Source organism: Rhea pennata, chromosome 2 (assembly GCF_028389875.1).
Source record: "Rhea pennata isolate bPtePen1 chromosome 2, bPtePen1.pri, whole genome shotgun sequence".
NCBI lineage: Eukaryota > Metazoa > Chordata > Aves > Rheiformes > Rheidae > Rhea > Rhea pennata.
In genome coordinates, this window is record NC_084664.1 from 101594053 (window position 1) to 101617871 (window position 23819).

At 34.7% G+C, this 23819-nt stretch overlaps 1 protein-coding gene across 1 annotated transcript in view; it reads right to left on the reverse strand.

The window, feature by feature from the left end:
* The window catches only part of ZNF236 (zinc finger protein 236), an 87490-nt gene that overhangs the window by 36125 nt on the left and 27546 nt on the right, over positions 1-23819 (reverse strand). Inside the window, exons 8-16 of the mRNA XM_062568089.1 lie at positions 22889-22960; positions 17936-18139; positions 15237-15465; positions 12814-13086; positions 11440-11643; positions 7885-8029; positions 4580-4840; positions 3785-4035; positions 3038-3139 (exon numbers count right to left, since the gene is read on the reverse strand). Of these exons, the coding sequence (XP_062424073.1) occupies positions 3038-3139; positions 3785-4035; positions 4580-4840; positions 7885-8029; positions 11440-11643; positions 12814-13086; positions 15237-15465; positions 17936-18139; positions 22889-22960 (1741 nt within the window). The remainder of the gene's footprint in view (positions 1-3037; positions 3140-3784; positions 4036-4579; positions 4841-7884; positions 8030-11439; positions 11644-12813; positions 13087-15236; positions 15466-17935; positions 18140-22888; positions 22961-23819) is intronic.

Here is a 23819-nt window from a genome sequence, read left to right on the forward strand (position 1 = left end):
TTTAAAAAGATCTGGCATTTCTGAGTATGCTAAAGGCATTTGCCAGTACCATCCTATTTTGACAGAACAGCATTGAGAAAAAACAGAAATTCAGTCTGGAAAACAGACAAATAAAATTCAGATCCTTCAGTTCCTAGTCTTGCTCTTCTTCCCCTATATATTTTTTCCTATAAACTTAATCTTCTTTAGCCAGGCGAAGAACAGAAAACATCTTAAGTTCTGTGTAGTATGAGGAGTCTTTTACTAGAATGTCCTCTAAACTTAGAATGAGCTTTCGTATTGTTTCAGTATAAATATTCATTTGCAAAGCTTGTTTCTTCTTGGCACCCAAGCTAATCTCTTCATTGACATAAAATTACTGAAAAAGCAGAATACTCTGGAATCCGTTCACTAGCAGAGATGCCTTGCATGTAAGAACCATAAGCCAATAGTATGGTAGTTCATGGAAAATACAGTTTTGGGGGTTTTGGACAGAATCTAAAGTCTTCATTTTCCAAACTGACATTACAAACATACCTACATGCATCTGTGCATCTCTGTGGAGACCAGAGACTAGCAATTAAACGTACATTTGCTTCCCAGAGAATATCTGGAATCAGTTCAACAATAATCACTAGAATCCATGTGTAAATTCTGATTCTTTCAGTAACTGTTTAAGTCCTGAGATTGCAAATCAAGTTCATAAGAAAGCAAAAAAGCAGTCTAGTGGCAAGGGTATATTCATATAGGTTACAGAATTGTATAATGTTTAAAATTCTTGTAGGTCTTCAAGACCATTCCCACATCACTATCTCAATTATCAACATCCAACCATGCTTATAGGGAGTTTTCAAGGAAGAAATGGTGACATAATCTATATGAAAGTATGTTTGATGACAGACGATGCCCAATAAACCAAAGCCACTTTATGATAAGAGGATCCATTTGGTTGTTCTACCTCATTCAAAGGTCATGAAATGAAGAGGCATGAATATGTAAAACTATCAAGAACACTGAAATGCCTTTTCTCTCAATGTCTTCAAAACTACCTAAAATGAATGACAAATTGTGATAGAATAGCACCTTCATGAGACCTATACTTCTTTACAAATTTGAAGTATATCAAAAGGAAAAATCTACGTAAACAAAATAGAAATTCTGTTAAAAATATTATTGCCAAATCAGATTAAACAAACATGTAAAGTTTTCACAGGTCTTTGCCAAATCAGATTAAATAAACATGTAAAGTTTTCACAGGTCTTTGCAAACCTAGAAATCAGCATCTTTTGTCTGGATATGATTTTCTTTTTCCTTAAAAAAAAGAAACACCCCAACACTCTGGGGTGTTTCATTAGTTGTTTTACTAATGAAGTTAAATGACGAGCTAAACTATTTTTGTAAGAATACAGCCTACAAGTATCAAGAAAAAAAAGATACAGTATCTGGGTCTTGAATGTCCTGCCTAGCTGCCAAAGAAAAGAAATTAGGAGCATGACGCACAGATGCAGACATAGGGAGAGGGTCGACCAATTTAACGCATGCATCCGCGCATATGCTTACCTACCTGAAATTCAAAAATTTTGAAGGGCTCCAGGATCTTCAAGGAAACTTCAAAGAGTTGGGAATCTGTGGATGAGATTCCAAGTAGAATAGGAGAAGTCTTATACAAAAATGTCTCATTTGAAAAAAAAGTTCTGGCTCTCTGTTCCAATTTTATAATGTATTGATGAGTTATCTAAATTTCGGTGATGATGAAAGAAATGTTTCTGTAAGATCTACAGGAGTCTATTTTCCCTGAAGTAAAGACTTAGTATTTACTATTTTGCTAACAGGAACACGCATATGCAAAGAAATTGAAGTTTAAATGAGATAACAAAACAAAGGTTACATACTGGTATTTCAATCTGAAAGCAGCCATAAAAAACAAAACCACCACCACCATACAAAGAGTAAATATTGCACTTTTTTCTGTAGTGTCTTCTCATTCATTTGGAAAACTGTAAAAGGTAACCAATGAAAGTAATCCATAGCATTTTAAATAGGGATCTGGTTCAGTCTTGTTTAATGAAACTTGAGACATAGATTTCTTTCCTCAGTTACATACAAAAGCAGTACAATCTGGAAGATTAAACTCTGCAACAAACACACTATTTCTTCACAGTATCATGTAAATTAACATAGTAAATTACATTTTTACAAAAATGTAATGATAACTAAACAAATTAAAAACAGAGAGAAGTCAGAAGAGTTTAGTCAACAACTGCATAGAATAACAATTACTGATTACCAGCTATTATGACACAAAACTTCTTTGCTAGAATCTGAAACAAGGAGACTAACCCATCAGTAAGTTTCCTTAAAACACACACACACACACACACCTCTCTTCCAAAAACAAAAAATCCAAAAGCCAGAACAGCAAAACAGGACACACACATACCATATCTAGCTTCCTATCAAGTACACATCTTAAAGAATCCTGCAGGGAACAGCAGGGAAGATAGTCATCTCTTCACTTTCTCTCCAAGCTACATAAGCAACCCCTCCACATATTTCTGAGTAGTTTATAGGCCAAATTAAAAAAAAAAAAAAAAGTTTCCAACTTATACTGTCTTAACTTGTTACATATGTTGTTTTGTAAAAACATAGAAAAAACTGCTGTGGTTAGGTGAAAGCATTAATCCTGACAGCTACTCAAATTTTGGACTGTCTCTCTGATTATCTCAGGATACTATGGACTTATATTTAAGGGAAAAATTGTGTGGACTGCCTACTATAATAGCAATTTCAAAAAGAATTTAGAGAAAAATATAAAATGCCTGACTATAAATCCCATATTATAATGATTAAACATCAGCCCCAAAACATATATAATAATTAAGTAAAATACTCTTCTACCAAATATAATTTCATAATAGTAATTTAAGATAAAGTCTTAAGTTCTCTTTGCATTGCAGTTGCATCACTTCTGCAAGTCCAGTTTTGAAATACTTTATGACAGTGATGCTGTAGAATAAAACTTATAAAGATCACTTTAAAACCTTTATTAACTACTAACCTTGTGGTAAACCTTGTTGATCAAACGACTGCTGTGTTATAGCTTGTTGTTCAAATTGAGTGATGTTTTCCTGTAAAGCATGCTGGGATGTCACAAACCTATCTGAAAGGGGGGAGGAGGAAATCAAGAAAAGATACAATTAACTATAATTCACAGTTATTCCCCAAGAATTACATTTTATAGTCATCTGAACTTGCATTACATTAAAAATAAATAAAAAATGATTAGCTGGACAGGTAATCCTACATATTTTAAGGTAATCCTACATATTTTAAATCCTTGCTTCTCTGTAATGGTTTCTAATTATAACATGAAAAAGACCAAATAAACAAAAGGGAAACACTTCATTCCACTATTATTAACAGAATAAAACAATAAAATATTTTTGTATTCTTCCACCTTGAAACATAGAAACAATTTCCTAAATAATACTGCTTTAGAGTCTACTTACTAATAATGGAGGTGATGAAGAAAAGCTTTGTGTACATAGCATTATTTTCCATATATTTAGAATATATTTTGGAGATGTTAAATAAAAGCATTTTAAAACTTTGTACCATTTCTTTTTATTAACACTTGCTACACATTAATGAATGAAAGAAGCCACAGGTACATTCAGTAGTGAACTTCTATTCCATGTGTTTTTCCAGTTACTTGCACTGTCTTGAAACAATCATTGAAATTTGTAAAGAAAAGTTCTTTGAGAAACTGTAAATTTATCAACATTGCTATGTTCTGTATATTTACCTTCCTCTTGCTCTAAAGGCTGATCAGCCAATTGCTGTTCTAGTCCCGTTTCTTCTGTGCCTACTACTGGCTGCTGGTCTAACTCTAAAATAGCTTGCTGATCTGTTGTAACGGCTTCTGATTGCTGCAGCTCATCACTTTCAATCTCGACTTGCATCTGTGTAGAAACATGAATGCTCTGCTGATCTACTGTAGAATCATCTATTGAAGCAGATTGCTGATGCTGCTGAAGTTGCTGTGCAAGTTCGTACCTGCAAAGCAAGGCAAGACAGACGACCTTTCTATGGCTTCAGTTAGGCACTCCTGTACCTATTTATACAAGAGTATAAACTTGTTCAGTTATTAACATTTACTACAGAGAATCTCCATTCCAAGAAGCCCATAAATTTAAATGGCAAGTTATGTACTTAGTCTTTCTTCACTTCAGTTTATTCCTAACACATTAGTAAAAATAGTTGCTTTTGAGAACAATGTCTAGATGGAATCAAGTTCAACAAATTACTGTATCACTGGAAGTAAAGTAATTTTCTCTCAAACAGAAAACTCATTCAACTTTTTTTTCCTCACGGCCTGGCATGGTCAACATAGTTTAAACCCTCTTGCAAGCCAGACTCTTAAGCACTATGTAGTGCCAGATATATACAAAATTCATTGATCTGGAGATTCAGAGTAACAAAAAGAACAAAGAATAGTTCTTAAAAATACATGTCTTTTTTTTTTTTTTTTTTTTTTTTTTAAAAAAAGGAAGGACTACCGACAAATGCCAAAGGATTAAAATAAAAATTGTATACCTACCTATGGGTCTTCATGTGCTTTTTACAGTTTAGTGATGTTTTGAATGTTTTTTGACAATACGGACACATATATGGTCGAAGGTCATTATGGATACCCATATGTCGCCTAAGGCTACCACCAGTAGTGAAGGCCCCATTGCATATAAGACACTTGAAAGCTTTCAATCCAGTGTGTGTTCTAATATGCGCTTTCAGCACTCCAGCTGACACAAAACCTCTTCCACACTGAGAGCACTTAAATGGCTTTTCACCAGTATGTGACCTTTTAAAGAGAAAATAGAATTTAAAGTAGATTAATAATTTGATTCCAAAAATCACTTAAAAATGAGTTTTAAAACAAAATAAACCAAACAAAGGTAACTCATGGATGGAATACGCCTCAATTAACAAAAGCTGGAAATTGAAAGCTCTAACTAATTATACATGCACGTCTTGCATGTCATCATTGGCAGAGCTAGAAGCAATGACTACTAATGCTGTCTGACAGTTTGCATTATGTTCTGCACTCTGACCTCATTTGCTGGTCAGACTGTGCCAGAATTATTCCATTCGGGTTGAATTTTTCTATGTCAGATGTCTTCTTCAAACTGAGGTATTATCATTTATACATTTTGTTAATTTCAGCTAAAACAATTCATCCAGGCCACAAAAGTTCTGAAAAAAACATATTACTCTGCTCATATTAAACATTATTCTGGTAATCACCTAAGGAAAATCTTTGGCATCTTTACAGTTTGGCAAAAAATGACTTGATTTCAGCAACAGGGAAGGCTTCTGTGTCTATGATACATCTTCTGTGACTTTTTAGCAAGTAAGTTTTAAATCTAAATAAATTCAATTTGCACCTAATATTCTAGAACCTAATGTTTAACAACAAAGCTCTTGGAGAGGACTCTGCCCATCCTTTATACCTGTAAATAAGAGCCACTATAGCCAGCACTTTAGACTGCTACATGAAAAAGAGTATTCAGGTAGAGAAACTCTTATCTCTACTCGATCTTCCCTTTTCTTAAATCTTTCTTTCAAGAAATATTAGAAGAATTTCCCCTTAGAACTACACTGGGATATAAAACAGACTATAGGACGGTTGGGGAAAAATGGAGCAGAGAATTTTATGAATCACAACTGTACAATCCCAAGAGTGAAAAACAGAAGAAAGTTAGGGTAAGTGTTAGAAAATGGAAGATAAGTGGAATAGGATATAGTAAAATAAGTATTTGGAATTGAGAAAAATTAGGGATGGCTTAAGATTCCAACAGCCCACAGAAGTCTACAACCACCACATCCAATACTATAGCAAAGAGTCTGAGATATCGAAGTACTATTCTATTACCAAAAAATATCTATGGAAATTAATTGTAGAGTAACCCAACCCTTCCTTGGTGTTCCACAGGAGAAGAATCTGACATCTTGTTCAGTCACTGCTCTGTCAAAAGTATAAGTTTTCCTATGTTACAGAGGAACACAAGCTTTCTAAACAATGATCAGCACCATTTTACGCAGGCAGACTGACGATGTAAGTTTAAAGTCTCACAATTTAGGTATAGTAATGACTACTTACAAAGAAAGAAGAACATGGAAAAGGGAAAAGTTTCTCTAATTCTCTGTGGCCATAACAAAGCTAAGCTAAGCTTTACTCACTAAGTACTCTGTTACAAAGATCAATGAGAAGAAAGAGTGCCAAATGATTGGTTCCCCCCCTCCTCCCATCTTCATACTTAAGTATGGGAGGAAAAAAAATGAAGATGCACAAAATAATTAATGAGGCACTTAAATTCAGCTCAAAATGAGTTGAAATATACGTGTAAGCAACAGTAGAATGAGTTCTAGCACAGGCATCTGAAAAATTGATAACTTCCAAACAAAAAATATATTCTTACAAAAGAAAAGTACAAAATGAAAAGTTAACTAATAAGCAATCTATGTTGTATATAATTAGAATGCTTACAATTTCTATTTAAAGAATCTTGACAAAAACACAAAACCAAAATAAACTAGTAAATAAGTCAACTATACTTCTCTAACATAAATGAAAGTTGCAAAAATTATGTATCTATATAAACTCTAAATTACCCATTTTAGTAAAATGTACATAAAAATTAGGCTAAATATAAGATAAATAAGACCCTCTTTAGGCTAAAAAAAAACCCCTGTATCTGCAATTGACATTTTAATGGTAACTGAACAGTGAAAATTATGCTAAGAAAATAAAGAGAAATGTGTAAAACAAGACTAAAATCAACTATTTAAGTCAAGGACAACAAGGATGGTTTGATTTAAGAGACTCCCGCTTGATTATATCTGCAAATGATTGTGAAAAATCTAGATCGGTATTACAAAACGCAAAACACTGCAAGGCTTTTCTCCTTCCGATTAGTCAACATATAGAAACAAAGAACTGCTTCAAGCCTATTCGAGAATCTCTACCAATACAGAACTCAATTTGTAAGGGAAACATGAGACATTCACCATAACTTCAATTGGAGATGGAAGAAAGTGGTACAGAGCTTATACTGCTACCTGCGTGTTTCTGCAATGTAACGTATTTCCTTGAATCTTGGTAATGATGAAATTTTCCCACATTTCCTCTTCCAGTTATGCATGGTGCATAAAGTAGAGAACAATGTTTGAAAAATAGACTGAATCACAAAGCTCACAGCCTCTAAAACTTTTGATAAGGCTCTGAGCAACCTGATCTAACTTTGAAGCTAGCCTTGCTTTTGAGGAGGAGGTTAGATTAGTTACTTCCACTAGTTCCCTCTAAATTAAGTTCTTCTATGACTCTGATCTTTTGATTTTAAAATGCACCCACTATATGGCACTTGAACTGAGCTTCAGGCAACAAAATGACAGACAAAATCATTTGCTCCAATTATGGCTTAAGCTTGTTTTAGGTTTAGTATGTAAAACATAGTGAACAAAATGACAAGCTTAATCTCCTTTTCAAGTAACAGCAGTTACATACGAAGCAGATCGTCTGGAGTATGCAATTACATAATTACTACAAGAATCTGTAAAGCACTACATGCATTCTTTCATATGTAGTTAGGAGAAAATTGTTGTGAGTGTTAATAGCCTAAACTGCATATTAAACATCACCATGTGCACAACTGGGACTGTGCATGTGTACAAATTAGTTCCAAATTTCTTTGAACTTTACTAGAAAAATTAGTATCACTGCTTCTGTAGTTAAAGGCAGCAAAATAAGAAATACAAAGTCTCTTCAATGAAAGCTATATGAGTTTCATGCTTTTCCATAAGATTTATTATTGCATACATTTCCTTCCTCCTGTATATTTATTTTACCTGATGTGTTGTTTAAGATGACAAGATTTTTTATAGGCTCGATGGCAGTAAAAACATTTGTATGGTCTGTCTGCATCATTCACAAAATTATTATTAAAATAATTTTGGAAGAACTGGCTATTCCTTGGGATTGGCTGGATAAGACCTGCACATATAAACACACACAAAAAAAGGAAAATTGGTAAAGTTACTCAAAAGTTGCAGTAGTCTGAAGAGCTATTATTTGAAAAAAAAATGTATTTTAAGTGACTAAACTCTTAAGTATGCAATAGTGTAAAGAAACTGAGCATCTTTTCAGCACCTATTTAAAATTAGGCATGCATCTATTTAGCAAAATACATGCTGTGTTATTTCTTCCTTTATTCCTCATTACAGTTCACCTCATTACATTAAGCTGCACAGATGTACAAAACAAACATTAAATTTAAACAGAGTTGACAGTTACTAATTCACTGTTCATTAGGTAATTTTTCCCTCCTACCTCAATTTTAACCAAATGACATTTAATTAATGTACACCAGTTATATATGATAACTTGATAAATATTTAATTTGTATTTTGTGTGAGAAATACAGACCATCATGATATACATATATATATATATATATATATATATATATATATATGTCTGCCTTTTACCAAAAAATAAGTCCGCTAAAAAATTGTTATGCTTGGAAAACCTTTACTAATCCCATCAGTCTTGCTAATTGTCTGAGTATCTCCAAAAATTTATTAGGGGAAAAAACAAAACAAAAACAAACCAACAAAAACTTACTTGAACAGATGCCATTTATACGCTGGACCCTGAAACCAGTCAATTCTAACTGTGGAAAATCAGGTCAGAGTTCCTGCTACTAAATGTCCAGCTGCTAATCTAAGTATCTCTGGAGCTGCCAACAGAAGCACCTCAGCTCAAAAGCCTGACAAGAATGGGGAGGGTAGCAGATTTCTCAAGTAAACAGATTCGTCACCATTCACACATCTTTAAACCCCAAAAGTACTGATCATAGTGCTAATATATAAGACCAGTGAATGACACAAAGTTTCTGCCAAGAATCAGATCTCTTTTATGCTACTAAATAGCCTTGTATGCCATCTTTTCATTCTTTGAACTCTTCATCTAGCAATCTATGTTTCATCTTCTGTTCAGAAAGGTAAGTACAAAGGGTTATTATTGACCTCCGAATGTAACTGAAAAGAATGGAAGACAAGGAGAGCCAAGTTCTCTCCACTTTGACTAGAGATGACAACAAAAATATAGAACAGATTTTTCTGTTTCAGACTTGAAAAAGATGTGGGTGTATATATTTATATACTCATATATGTGCATTAAAATTTCCTTCACCTCCCCCAACTGACTCTATTGGCCTAGTAAAAATATTCTCTTCCCAAAAAATCCTTGCTTGTGAATGTCTTCCAGCATTCTTCTGTGATGATAATCAGATGTAATCTACAGGAGATGACATAGGTCTTCCAAACCAGAATAGAACTCCATATGACAAATACTCTCTCAATTATTTTTGAATCTTATAAAAGCAGAGTAATTCAGTGAACTCTTAGAACGAACGACAGCAGACTAATTTGTATGGATAGCCCAGCTTACAGTGGTTCTGGTTTGCAGAAACATTGCAAAACAGTGGTTCTATCCTCAGTCTATCCTACTATCTATTACTACCTATCCTTCTGTATCTGTCCTCAAATCAATGAAAATTTTAGTGCACTTGGACGGCTGAACATATGCACAAGTATCTGGAAAACAATTAATCTACAGTCGCACATACAAAAACTACAGCAACATACACGATAATGAAAAAATGAAATTCAAATCAAAACTGGCACCAGTATCATTCTAATCATCACAAGGAGCTTATATTTAGAAAAGTAATGGCAATCCCTAATATAAAACACATCCAAATAATATACTTAGCCTGTTCAACTCAGATAAATTGAACATTTAAAAAAAAATTTTTTTTAATTGTTAGGACAGTTAAAGGTGATTCTATTCTAACTGTAGCACTAGCTACAGCTGGGATCTGTCTACAAAAAGATATTTTTGCTCACATCAATTCTTTCTTTGCAATCATAATAAATGCTAAAAAAAATTACAATCATTTTTGTATTTCCTAGTCAATAAATATCATCAACTAACAGAATAAGAAATAAACATTTAAATAGAAAACTCTTCGTGAATAGCCTTTGTTTTAAATCTTTTAAACAAAATATAAATCTACATCATCTTTTTTTTTTCTGTTTCTCATCAAAAGACTAATATGAATAGAGAGCAAGAATACTAGTGTCTTGAATTATCTCTCTCTTTCTCAAAAAGTGAAAATATCACCAGTAGGTTGACAAACATGCCACCTTCTAGAGAAATGACAGAAGTTCTTATTTCTACATTGCACATTCCAAACCCAGCAGAGTTCAGGTGTTACCAAGTATCAGTAAGAAACATAACTTTTATAGTTTTTCTTTTTATTAATACTGCTTCATTTTTTCACTAAAAAAAGATTTTCACTAGAAAGATCTTGATTTTATTGAAAAGTTTTTCTTCAATATCAAGAAAAGGACTGTAATTATTCTTGAGGTTCACTCTGGACAAAATCTGTATGATCCAGATATCTGAAGCTGTCAGCAAAGTTTTGTTGTTGCTTTCTGAAAACATTGTGTCAGATACAAGAGACTTGAAACAACCATTACTCTTGCATATAGGAATTCTTGGAACTAATGAAAGCAAAAGAATTTTTAAAGACTGAAAGAATTTAGAATAAAGACAGTACTCTATTGTGTAAAGACTGACAACACAGTGGACAAGGCAGGGGTTATCAGACTGGTGAGTCAAACAGCAGGGAAGAGTAAACATCTTGTTCAACTGTCTGACCTCTACTGGACAACATAATGTTGTCGTCATTAAGCTGTAAGACAACTTACCTTCCTCCAAAAGAACGGGTTTACAAAATGATGCAACAGTTTTTCTACAACAGAATTAAAAGGACTCTATATGAATTCTCTGTTGCATATTCTAGAATTACTCTGCCCTTGATTGAAATGTTACTACTAACATTTTATTTAACAAACTGAATTTTAATTTAGTTGTGAGCACAGCTACACCAAATTCACTAAAACCACACAAGACACTTTGTGATTCATTAATATATGCAATTAGAATAAATTTGATCAGCTCAAGAAAAATTCAGACATCATCACCTTTTCTATATCAACAATCCAACATTAGCTAATTTACATTCTTCTGCAATGTAATATAAAAATGCTTTTTTTAAAAAAAAAAAAAACAAATCTTAAAGATTTCTCTGTAAATAAAAAGATCTATTCTTATTAATTCAAAAGGGACAGAGCAGGTTTAGTGCAAGCAAACTATGGAATACAGATCTTTCTGAAGTCTGTTTATTTCTACTGACTTATTTCAGAGTGAGTGAACTCTGTCTTCAGATCTTCCTGAGTGAACTCTGTCTTTGATTGATTGAACTGCGACCTCTATTTTCCAGTAGAACTCAAATTTGAAGTTTACAAATAAGTACTTATTTACTCACTCATTACCTAAATCAGTGATGAGGATGGGTTCTTGCAAAGGAATGTCTGGTACTGGAACACTGGTCTTTCCTACTCGAACTTTTGCAGGTTTACGTTGATGCCGCAACTTTCTTAGTTCAGTATGCTTAAAATGCGATGCAATATGAGTTTTCCTGTGGCCTGATGTTCTAAACTTTTTATCACAGTGAGGACAAGCGAAAGGTCTAACACCTGCAAGAAATTTAAAAAATATTAGATCATAATTTTATTTTCATCTCCTTAGAAATGTAGACTTGGAATACCAGTATCCAGATGGGAGTTTTGTTTTCTCCAGTTTCTCCCTTTTTTTTCCCGTCAGGGTGTTATAGCTAAATATACTTTTGGAAGAGCAGATCAGTAAAATCCACTCTGATGTAAACGTGAAATGGCTGAACCTTGAACTATTATTGTAACACATCACTTTAAGCAAGCTTGGTAACAGGAAAATGGATGATACAAATGTGATAGCAATTTTTAAAGCGGATCCATCAAAAGAATTGAAGATAACCAGTCAATTCTCCATGCAGAGCAAATTGTTAAGAACTGTAAGAAAAATGAATCAGCAGACAAAAGAGATAATACTAGGATAAAATGGATGAACAGTGATGTGACAAAGTTTATAGAAATTTTAGACAAGTCTACGAAGAAGAAAAGAAAATCAGTTCAGTGCTTGGTAGCAACCAAAAAAACAAGTCAACAGGAATTAAGAAAGAAAAACTTTAGCAGTCCAAAGGCTGGCAGCACTTTGAAGAGGGCATTCGGTTCTGAAAATCCCCTCTTTTCAAAAACAAACAAACAAACAAACAAACAAAACATCTGTAAGCAGGTCTAACATCGCTATTTCATAGATTAAGGGCAGTTGGCTCTAAAAGATAACAGACACCAGTAACGCTGGATTATTGAATGTCAATTGTGAAAACTTACAAATGAAGACATTTGCCAAGGTAATGCCTAACAAAGACACCAACAGGCAGCTCTTCTTAAAGGAGAATCTACCATAGGATATTTAGGACATCCTCAGGTGCAAATATGTAGCTATTCTATATGGTGCAAGTACAAAACCATCAAACCAGTTGGTGTCATGAAAGCAGGCACAGAAAAATTATGGACTTTTAACAAGAGAGAGTAAACATTAGTATACAAATTATAGTATCTACACAGAGAAACCCTGAGCATTGTCACCATATTGACACAGAAAATGTGAATAAAAGATCAATCATGGAAGTGAAACAGGTAAAATTAATGATAAAAGGATCAATCGTGTGACAGACACCTTTATGATTCAAGTGCTTCATGCTGCCCTTTTTTCATCGAGATCTCACCCAAATCATAAATACCACAAAAGCAATTTTGAGGCCTTACCTGTATGCAGACGAATGTGAACTTTTAAACTCCCTGAGGTGGAAAAGCATTTCATACAAAATTGGCACTTGAAAGCTTTAATCCCAGTATGTGTTTTTATGTGTGCTGTGAGTGTACTCTTGACCGCAAAGGCGCGGAAACATTGGGGACACTTGAACGGCTTCTCATGTGTATGAATGCGAATGTGGCGCACTAGATCACTTGGTTTTTTAAATTCTTTAGAGCAGTAAGGACAAACATGCCATCTTATTCCATTTTCTTCACGTATAGAACCTGAAATAAGAGACATTAAAAATGAGTGTGCTGGAAATGTTTTAAAAGTTTTTGAAAAGCCACAACATTAACACTATTATATGGAAGTAACAAAAAGGAACACAAAAACATTCTGCAAATGCCACTCGAGATTCTTTGTAGACAATTAACTTCTCTATCAGATAGAGTCTACTTCACGAAAATATTGACGAGTGAGATGACAAAAACAAAATCCAAGAGAATCTTGTTGAAATTCATATATATTTATGCTATTAAAAAGGAGAAAGAGAAAAAAAGAAATGGGAAACAGGCTAAGAAATGGCCAATATCAAAGAACAGAAAGCAAAGAATGAAATTTGCATGCCACTTAGAAAAACAGAATGTGTACGTAATGCAATATAATAGATAAGGTAACTTACAAATACCACATCTAACACAAAATTACCGAACAGTGAATACAACTCCTCAATCATAACCACAGACTACTTTAAATACTAAACACTTACATTAACTCACTGGTTGGGATACTTTACATGGCCCTCTCGTCTCCAAATTCAGTAAGGATATGAATCCCTCACAGTTCTCCATCTAAGGACCCTGTCGGCCTTGAAGTTGTATTCTGCTTTTATCTCTATTACTAATTCAATTCATGGTATAAGCCACAAGCACAGCTGCTGCAGAAGAACTGAATACTTTAATGGAGAATTACAGCTCCTATTTACAAACGGTATGAGTTGAATTTGGACTGAAGATTTGAAAGACAGAAGTTCGACAGATAAGCAGGACTTTCACTTTAGCCAGGTATGGCCTATGCTATTTTAGAGAACACAGGTTTACAACTTAAATCACTTGTTTCAGATAATTATAATAAATTCTAACATAAGTTTGTTCAATATTTAAAACATAGCAAAAATTCTATAGAAAGTCCTTCTGAAAGACTTACAATTTACAGATACTTCTTCACATAAAATTGTATGATCCAAAAACCCTAAGCGCTGTCTTAAAGCAACAGTATACCTCTGTTCAACAAAACTGAAAAAGAAACTTCCAAATCATATTAAGGTTTCTATTAATTTATGTTATTTGATATCAGATAAGCTCATTAAATTAAAATCAGTTCACACAGTTGTTCTTTTGATAAACTAAGTCTATATACAGAGGTTAAGTTATTTCACAAGAAAATAATGGTCACCTTGTTTGACCGGATAGTAATGACTTTGTATTTTATTTGCAGTAACAGTTAGAGCAAGTTGTTACTATATATGCACACAGTTTTATTGCTACCAGAGGGAAAATATTAATGTTGATTTTTAGCACTGTCATACTAGACAACATGAGTTTTCTACTTTGGATCAATCTCTGATTCCCTAGCAAAGAAAAAAGCAACATGAATGTACCTCTGAAGTTATTACCTATAAATTCAATGACTGTTCATTATAGATTTGTCTCCACTTGGTCAGTCATTAAACTACAATGGCCACACTTGGAACAAAAACTTCTAGCAACTTTGAACCAAAGTTGCACCAAAGCATACAGAGACAAAATTCAAACTTGTATAGACACCATACAGTACGGATATAAAATACTAACAAATATTTAAGATGACACTATCACATCACTACTGCAATTCTAAACACAGGTAAAATCAAAAACATTATCCACTATGCCACTCTTGCGTCCTTCTTTATGTGGCCTTGATCAGTAAAGATTGGTATGAAGAAGCAGCACTGTACTTTTGCCTCTTTGCGGCCACAACTCCAAAGATAAAGCATACAGCTTGCAAGACCTCTCTGCTCTGGGGCAAACTATGAAATCCCAACCCTGCTCAGAGAAGGCTGATGGAAAAAGAAAGGGACTGAGAAGTTTATAGTCTTCTTTTTTTCTCCTTTCTTCAAAACTCCACTGATCCAGAATATTTAAGTGCCACATTACTTCATAATATTCTAGCACTTTTTTAGTTAGTATAATGGAAGATATAAATGATTTTGATCATAATTCATAAACGTCATGTATTTTAGCTAAGAGCAGACAAAGTATTGACTTAGTGCCTCTGGAATTTTATATCTGATACACACTATATGTTTCCTGAAATCTCATTATAAAGCCACTAACACACCACAAAACACTACAGTCCTTAGAGCCAAAAAAGTAGCAAGCAGTAGCAACATTACCAGGTAAAAACGGTGACTTTTTCTTAATAACCTTTTTTTCTTTCTTTTCCAGTTTATCTGTACTCTCTTGCTCCTTATCTTGTTCTGCATTATTAGAGTCAGCCTGATGATTTGAGAGAGGCTGGACATCTGGATTTTGATCCTGGACCACAGGTGTCTTAGCCTGGCTGCAGTCAGAAGAATGCGCAGAGACAGGAATTGAAGACAATCCACTGTTCTCTAAAGCTTGCTAAAAAAGAATAAAATATTTATATTAGGAAAAAAAAAAACACTCCACAATTATTACAACTTTTTTTATACAAGTATTAGAAGACACAATACAAATCCAGTCCAGTCTTGTTCAACTTTTTCATCAATGACCTGAACAAAGGGACAGAGTGCCTCCTCAGCAAGTTTGCTGATGATACCAAGCTGGGAGGAGTGGCTGATACACCTGAGGGCTGTGCTGCCATTCAGGGAGACCTGGACATGCTGGAGAGCTGGGTGGAGAGGAACCTCATGAGGTTCAACAAGGGCAAGTGCAGGGTCCTGCACTTAGGGAAGAATAACACCAGTAACACTTGGGAGTCCTGGTGGACAAAAAGTTGACCATGAGCCAGCAATGTGCCTTTGTGGCCAAGAAGGCCAATGGTATCCTGGGGTGCATTAGGAAGAGTGTTGCCAGCAGGCCAAGGGAGGTGATCCTGCCCCTCTACTCAGCCCTGGTGAGGCCACATCTCAAGTACTGTGTCCAGTACTCAAGGCTCCTCAGGACAAGACAGAGATGGAGCTACAGGAGGGAAATGGGGCTATGAAGATGATTAGGGGACTGGAGCCTCTTACAAGAAAAGGCTGTGAGAGCTGGGCCTGTTTGGCCTGGAGAAGAGAAGACTGAGAGGGAATCTTATCAACATATGCAAATACCCAAAGGGGAGAGGGGTATCAAGTGGATGGGGCCGAACTCTTTTTAGTAGTGCGATGCAACATGAGAAGAGGCAACAGGCACAAACACACACAGGAAGTTCCGCCTGACTGTGAGGGGGAATTTCTTCCCTGTGAGAGTGATGGAGCACTGGACCAGGTTGCCCAGAGAGGTTGCGGAGTCTCCTTCTCTGGAAAGATTCAACATCTGCCTAGATGCAATCCTGTCTAACATGCTCTAGGTAACCCTGCTCAAGCAGGGGGGTTGGACTAGATGATCTCCAGCGGTCCCTTCCAACCCTCAACCATTCTGTGATTCTGTGAAATGTAACTAAGTAAACTCTATCAAATACCAGAAATTCAGTTGGGTTTCTTATCATTTTCAAATAATTTCTTATGCAACTTTTGACAGTTACATTGTATATGAGATTTCAAGTTGGATTTCCTGTGCTAATGCAAGTTCCAACAACTACCTTTCAAAAAAGTGCTAATGTTCTCTACAGAATCAAGCACTTGCCCGGAATATAAAAGATATCCAATATGCCCTTAAACAAAAGAGTAGCTCCCCATAAAAGGGCAAAATTTGAAGCCTTAGCTTGATGAGAAGCCATACAGGTATAAAAGAAAGAACATTAAATCAAAGAAAAGCTTGGAAAAGCTCAGAAGCCTCTGTTAACAATTGTTAATAAATTACAGATAACCATTTGACTGACACAAGTGCAATGTCTCACTTTTTTATCACATTGAAGTGACTGGAGTATGGGTACCACTAAGGATGCTACTGTGTCTGAAAAGGCTTCCAATCATTTACCTCAAACTCACATTTCAGCGTGAATGTAGATATTTGATCACTTCAAAGAAAACTAGATTTTATTTTGTATGTCAATATGCTTAGTGATTAAATGGATGTCCAATAGTTTGAAAAATGAATCTCAAAGATTGATTTTTTTTAAATAGCTATCAAGTTAAATTTCCTATTATAATTTACTGGAACTACATGTAACTATCCAGATATCATAGAGCTCAGTAGAGGCAACAGAGCAAATCTGCATACAGTGACATGTAACATTCAGGTTTTCCAAACAAACAAAAAAAACTCAAATAGTGCTTAAAAGACGAGAGATGAATAAATAGCTTGAAGGTTAGCAGGCTACCATCAGTAGTGAGGATGAACAGTCTCTGTTTTGTTCCATCCTGTTTATGCTTTTAAGCAGTGCAGGCTGTAGAACAAGTATGGACAACTGAACTACTGTTCTGCATCTCTTCCACACACAGCATCTCCTATTGCCAATATCAAGGACAGAACACTGGATTAACAAATATAGGTCTGACCCAGTATGGAAACTTTGCATATATAGCCAAGATTCAAGTATTTCATATCGATTAGGACAGGATAAGGGCCAAGACACACATTTTTTAACTAGATAAAAATGTGTTTTTTCCTTACTTACAGTTATGCTTGAAGAGTGGCATAACTAAAGAATGTGTTGTAAGATGCTTCTAAGGCAACAGGAAAAGTAATCAATAAAATGTTCATGTACAGGTCTGAACATTTATAGTATTCTTCTGTATCACCTTATCAGTATTTATAACCTTGCCTTTGTTATATCAAAAAAATACTTGGTGTGTTCTGTAGCTGTTTAGTATATCTTCACAACTTTTTCTTGACCAATAATAGATCATTTAGAAACACAGAAGGAATGTTATCATTGAAAATACTGAGAACAAACTTCACTAGAATAAAAACAATGAGAAAGAAACTACTGAAATATAAAACTGCTGTCATACACAACTCCTACCTGCAAAATGTCTCTATTGATTCCCACTGCAATGTTGAGCTGCTGACCAGGTTGCTGAGGCTGGTTATTTTCTACTGGACCTGGTTCTGATAACTCAAGGAGCTGCTGGATCACATCAGTTACAGCCTGCTGTCCCTGATGAGTGGTAGCTGAAGACACCTGGTTTTCTGTCTGTTGAAGAAGTGGAGATCGAAAATGTGTTGCCTGAAACATACAGCAGTACACTTGTAAAGGAAGATGAAAAGTATTTATGAACCTACCTGTTAGGCTTCATTATCTAAAATATCTGTTATTTGTCCACTACAAGGACATCCAGACACGACTATTACATAGCCTTTCAAGGTCTGCTCATTCTACTAAAGAGCTAATTCTATATATCCATTTCCTGGAGTTCTTCCCAAACTGTGTAACTGTAAGCTTGACTTAAGTTTATCATAACCACTGAACCTTCCATTAGTTCAAAAAACAAGGATTAATTAATGAATTCTCCAAATAGAGGCCGCATAAAGTAATTCCAAAACAGAGAAAGGGTACTGAGGTGGTCTTTTTTAAAAATTTGAATTTCACTTAGTCAAGGTCTTCTATTAAAAACACCTTTTATTAGCTGACATTTTTTGTGTGAATTTAGTGTTGCTGCATCAATACTCATCAGATCAAACAAACAACTTCTTTGCTTGCAATTTCTCCTTTTCTCAAATCTCTTGACTTTAAATGAATGTTTTTGTATACATAAACACAATTACACATGTGTCTTTGTCAAAAATACTTAAGTAACACTTAAGCAATACTTTAAAAAAACTTTGAATATTTTTCTTCTTCTGATTTGATAACTGTATCACAAGCTATCTAAATATTGTTGAATACTGATGAGTATTCAGATGAAGAAAAAAAAATCCACTGCTATAAGCCTCTGTATTTCTCTGCAGAATCACAAATATGTTCTCTTGCCCTCACAAAATTCTCTTCCTTATAAAAAATATACAAGTATACCATAGCTGAAACAACTTTGTTTTTAATTATTTTATTGCAAAAATGGTAACTATTTATACAATGGCTGCCACTGTAGTACTGTTTATTAGAATACTGCTCCGTAATATAGTTGCGTCTTCTATTCACTTCTGTTTCCCAAATCAATCTCTTCAAGGCACGTACATATGTAACATGTTACCTTTTTCACATCAGTTTTTAACAAAGAATAATCTCATACTTTTCGTGTGCGCTATTTCTTTCATTCTGAGAACTCCCCTGAGGTTTTCTTTATTCCAAAACATTGCGGCTTGACAGTTAAAATGACATCACCTTCACATTCCAAAATGTATTATTATTATTAATAGCTTAATCCTAGCTATACCCCAAAAAGTAGATGAAGTATTCTGACTGCCTTCTCATGAGACAATATAAAACAATGTAAAACAAATCCTTAACTCATTTCACTTGCATGCAAGAAGAGTAACACTTGCCATTTTACTGTTTTTAGTATTAGCTCGTCTGTTTTTTACCTCACTGTTTGACCAAAGAGATTCCATCTCTTCAGACTCAAATTTGACAAGTTCTGTAAACATTTCAGCATGTTATTTGACAAAATAAAATAAACCACTGCTGTGAAAACACATATAGACAGAAATTGAAGTAAGATATTTTGCAGAAGAGTACAAAAGCTCTTTATTTTTTCTCTCTTAAAGCAGAACACAGAAAGCTCTTCAATAGAACGAGAAGCCTAGAGTAAATGTAGACCTTCTGGTCTACAAAATTCTCCCTGGCTTTAGCAAGAGAAAAACAAATTTTTAATGAAGGAACTGCTCAACATTATTTGACAAGAACCTTCAATATTACATGTATTTAATGCATGTGTTCATGTATTTTATACAAGTTTATACATACTCTCTCAGAGGTAATTTTTTGACAAATAACACATATCTGTGTACACATAGTTGGTTCAACGAAAGTATTTTATTCTCCGTAATTACACATTTTTTCATCAGAATAGTGGACTTAGTCTGATCTCCAGCATAATGTACACCACATGACTACCTCGAGTCATTTATACCTTTATTTAAAGTAACTGTACATAACTTACAGTACTTTTAACCTAATAATTAGGTGTAGTAAATTTTTCTATTGCTAGCAAACTTTGACAAATTGTTCCAATACTCACACTAAAAATATATACTTTATTTCAAAGTGTGAATTTGTCTAGCTTCAACCCTTAAAACTTTTTTCTCCTCTGTATTAAAGACATCATAGATTTTTTTCCTTTTCCTGAAAACAGAAGATGAAGTCATCTTTTAAGTATTTTATCTGATAAGCAAAATAGATGAAGCTTCTTGAATCTCTTCAATAATAAAAATATCCTCTAATACTTTAAAAATGCTATCACTCTGAATCCTCTTAAGTCTTTGAATGCATTCATGAATAGCAGACACCATAAACAGACAAATAATAAAAGCTAGAATCAAATACAGAGTGTATAAGCTTTTCACTTCTGTGCAAGGCTGCTTCTCCATATAGAAAGACCACATTAATCTTTCCAGCCAGGGAAAGCTGCACTTCCACTGATTCATCCATTACAACCTTTTTAATTCCTATTTTTAAAGTAAAATCTTTGTCAGTCTCTAACTTTCAAAAATGGTCTACTTCCATTCTTTGATACATGATTTTGTTCCTGGCCATACCAAAACATATATTGCTTATTTGCACCTAGCTCACCAAGAAATACAGATAGGTCGTTCCACTTGAAAATACAAAACATATTCTTGCTTTTAATCATCTCTATTACAAGAAGAAGAAAAAAAAAGATAAGGGTCTGGCAAATGTAACTAGCTCTACTTCCAAAAAAAGATAACATTGAGTAAGAAAAAATTACCTATACTCTTTGTTAAAGCCATAACATATAGTACAGATCCATGGAAAACACAGAACACTACTTTAGGTCAACCAATCAACAGCAACAGCACAGAAAAAAGCAAGTTGTGCTTTTGAACGCACAAAGAACAAACAGATACTATAGTAAAGGAGGAATATCTGAAAACATGGAAAAAAATTGCTACTGATTCACCTTAGCTTTGAGGTTTGTCAGTATTGATCTTGGGGTGGTGCCACACATTCTTCTTCCACAACACTGCCATATGCTTTACACTAGCTAAGTTTCAAAACAGAAGGTACCCTGGCAAGGGGAATGAGAATTCAGGTCTCTAACTACTAGACTAAGGAAGTCCTCTTGCTTGGTTTCCTAGACCCACTACACACCAGCTTAAGCTGACTCTGCAGTACACGTTCACTCTTCAAACTGCTTGGCCGCCCAGTATCTAAGGCATTCTCTGGAGAAGATATAGGTTTGAAGACTTGAAGGCTAAGGAAGGAATTGGACACCATCTTCTAAGCAAGAGTAATAAGCAATTCAGGGAGGAGGTGGGAAATTGGTTCCATTGATACTGACAGGCATCCATTACTGGGAAAGAGCCTAGCACTCTGCATCAAGTAAAAGGAACCACACAACACGAAACCTCTGCTGGAAAAGCCTAATTCCAATATTTAGATTCAATGGAAAAGGACAACAATTTCCTCTTCATTCATAATCCAAGAAAAGTAGTAGGTCTCCAAAGCACTTTGGAGATTGCTTTGAACACTTTTGCATATAGTCCACCCTCTCCATAAGGCCTATGCAAAACAAAAATCAGTTAATTGGGGCAGAGCCAGGGAACAGGAGAAACATAGAAGAACCTGTGCAAGACTTGCACTTCAATATCACACTGTTCTTTAAAATTTGTTTTAAAGAGATCAATATGCACTCAGACAACAACATTCATAGTCTGGACAAGCTTTTTTCCCCTTTTAGAACATCAGTCTAACATAACTATATGCAGATTGTAAATCTATTGGATTAAATTCCCAAATCATTACAATTTTAATTATAATAAAAGGCATTTTAAATTAATGAGCATCTTCTTTGCAGATCTACGGTCCACTTTCCCTCCAGCATCACCTCTGATACCACTCTGAATTTCCAGACAAGGAAAATAACATCAACTGGTTGAAAAAAGAAAGTTTACTTAAAATTAAACTGCTTTTAAAGAGCAGCTGTGTTTAATATTTTTAAATCTTTATATGGAACATTTTGCATAACTATTTGATACCACATATAAAAGTAATTAGTTTACATCAGTTTTGTTCAGTTTAAGTTAGTTGGTCCAGAAACACTCATTTCACAGTAAAGGAGAAAAAGTGGACAGACTGGTTATGGTGACTTTAAAAAACACTTGCACATTTCCTAGTCCTTGGTTCTGCGAACTCTAGTAAGCGAGCAGTGAAAAAGTGGCTGAAGGAAGGGAAGAGGGGAATGTAAGTCATGCTGATCTGCCACTAGGATACGGTGCTGCAACCCACAGGCAAACAAACAACTGCTACAACAGAACATGCTACCACTATTCCTGCAACCAACACCTCAAGATCTGCCTGTCTCTACGAGTGCTAGGCAAGGCATTCTGGAAAGCCAGCCTCTGCGTCCTCCTCCCACAGCTCCGCCAGCTCCTTCTGACAGACAGGATTCCATTGAGCTTATCTGAAGTCCAACCAGCTGAACGAGCACAAATTAAGTGCCTTTCTTCTCTACCCAAACCACAGCATTCCTGTAAAGTCATGTCAAATGTTCACGATAGTCCAGTACTTACAAGACTCTACTCTCCTCCGGGCTTTGCATATAGTAGAACATTTGTCTCCGTTTGGAATATACAGTGAACAGAATTATGAGTAAAAATCATGAACATACAATGAATGATCCATACAACACCCCTTTGATCCCTCAAAAGATTTGCTTTCACATGTTAGCTGATCAACTTACCACAGAAGACAACAGCATACCTTCTTTCACTGCATAAAGAAATGTTTACAAAATTCCGAAAAGTTTCCCCCTCTTTTAGTCTCGATACAAAAATAAAGAGAAAGCTCTATACTTACATTCTTCCATTTGCTATCAACAGGTTGCAAAAGATTAGCAGGAGATGTTGTCAGAGGCTGGGTGACAGAGTCCTGTACAGACATAGGAAAAAAAGATTTTAAGCCATTGTACAGAAAGAGACACATTTAATATTAATCATAAAAGCAAAATCTGTTCATTTTGCTCTTGTATGAAAGCAAGGGATAGAAAAAAGGAGATTTTATGGGACAGATACAAATTTACACAGGATCATCAGTGCTCTTTCATAGTCTATGTATGTTAAATAAATGCAAATTACAGAAATTGATATCTAAGCTATAAGCACTGACAAGAAAATTAACAGTCTTAACAGTAAAAATATTTTACAAGATATATTCATTGTACCAGACAAGAATGCATTCTTCAGTAGCACAGCATTTCAAAAGACTTCAACTTTTGGAACACATATCATTAAGACAAAAGAAATTGTTCATCCCCCTCTCCATACTAAGGGATGTCAGTGACTAATCAGCAACTATAGTAAGGTGGAAATATTATATTGGAGACTGATGTTAAAGAAGCCAGGCAAGCTGTGACCAGAATGAAGAAGTTGGTTCTAACCTAAGAATACTAGTGCTAATCTAAGAATGTACCATCTCTCTATAGCAATAACTTTAATCAATCATTAAGTCTCTGCAGTTGCAGATACAAATTAAATACAGAAAGAGTAACATTGTTTTAACATGTCATTAATATGTCAGTCATCTTTGTTCCTCCTTGTTAAATCGGCATCCTTCTTTAAAAAAAAAATCCATGTTTTGCTCATACTACTGTAGAGAAGTAGTCTATATTTTCCCACTCCTTCATGCAAGCTGATAAATACGCATGAGGCAAAAATAATGGCAATATACTTCTGCGATAGCAATGCGCAACTGAGTTACTAAAACATAAAAAAACAAACAAAAAAAAACC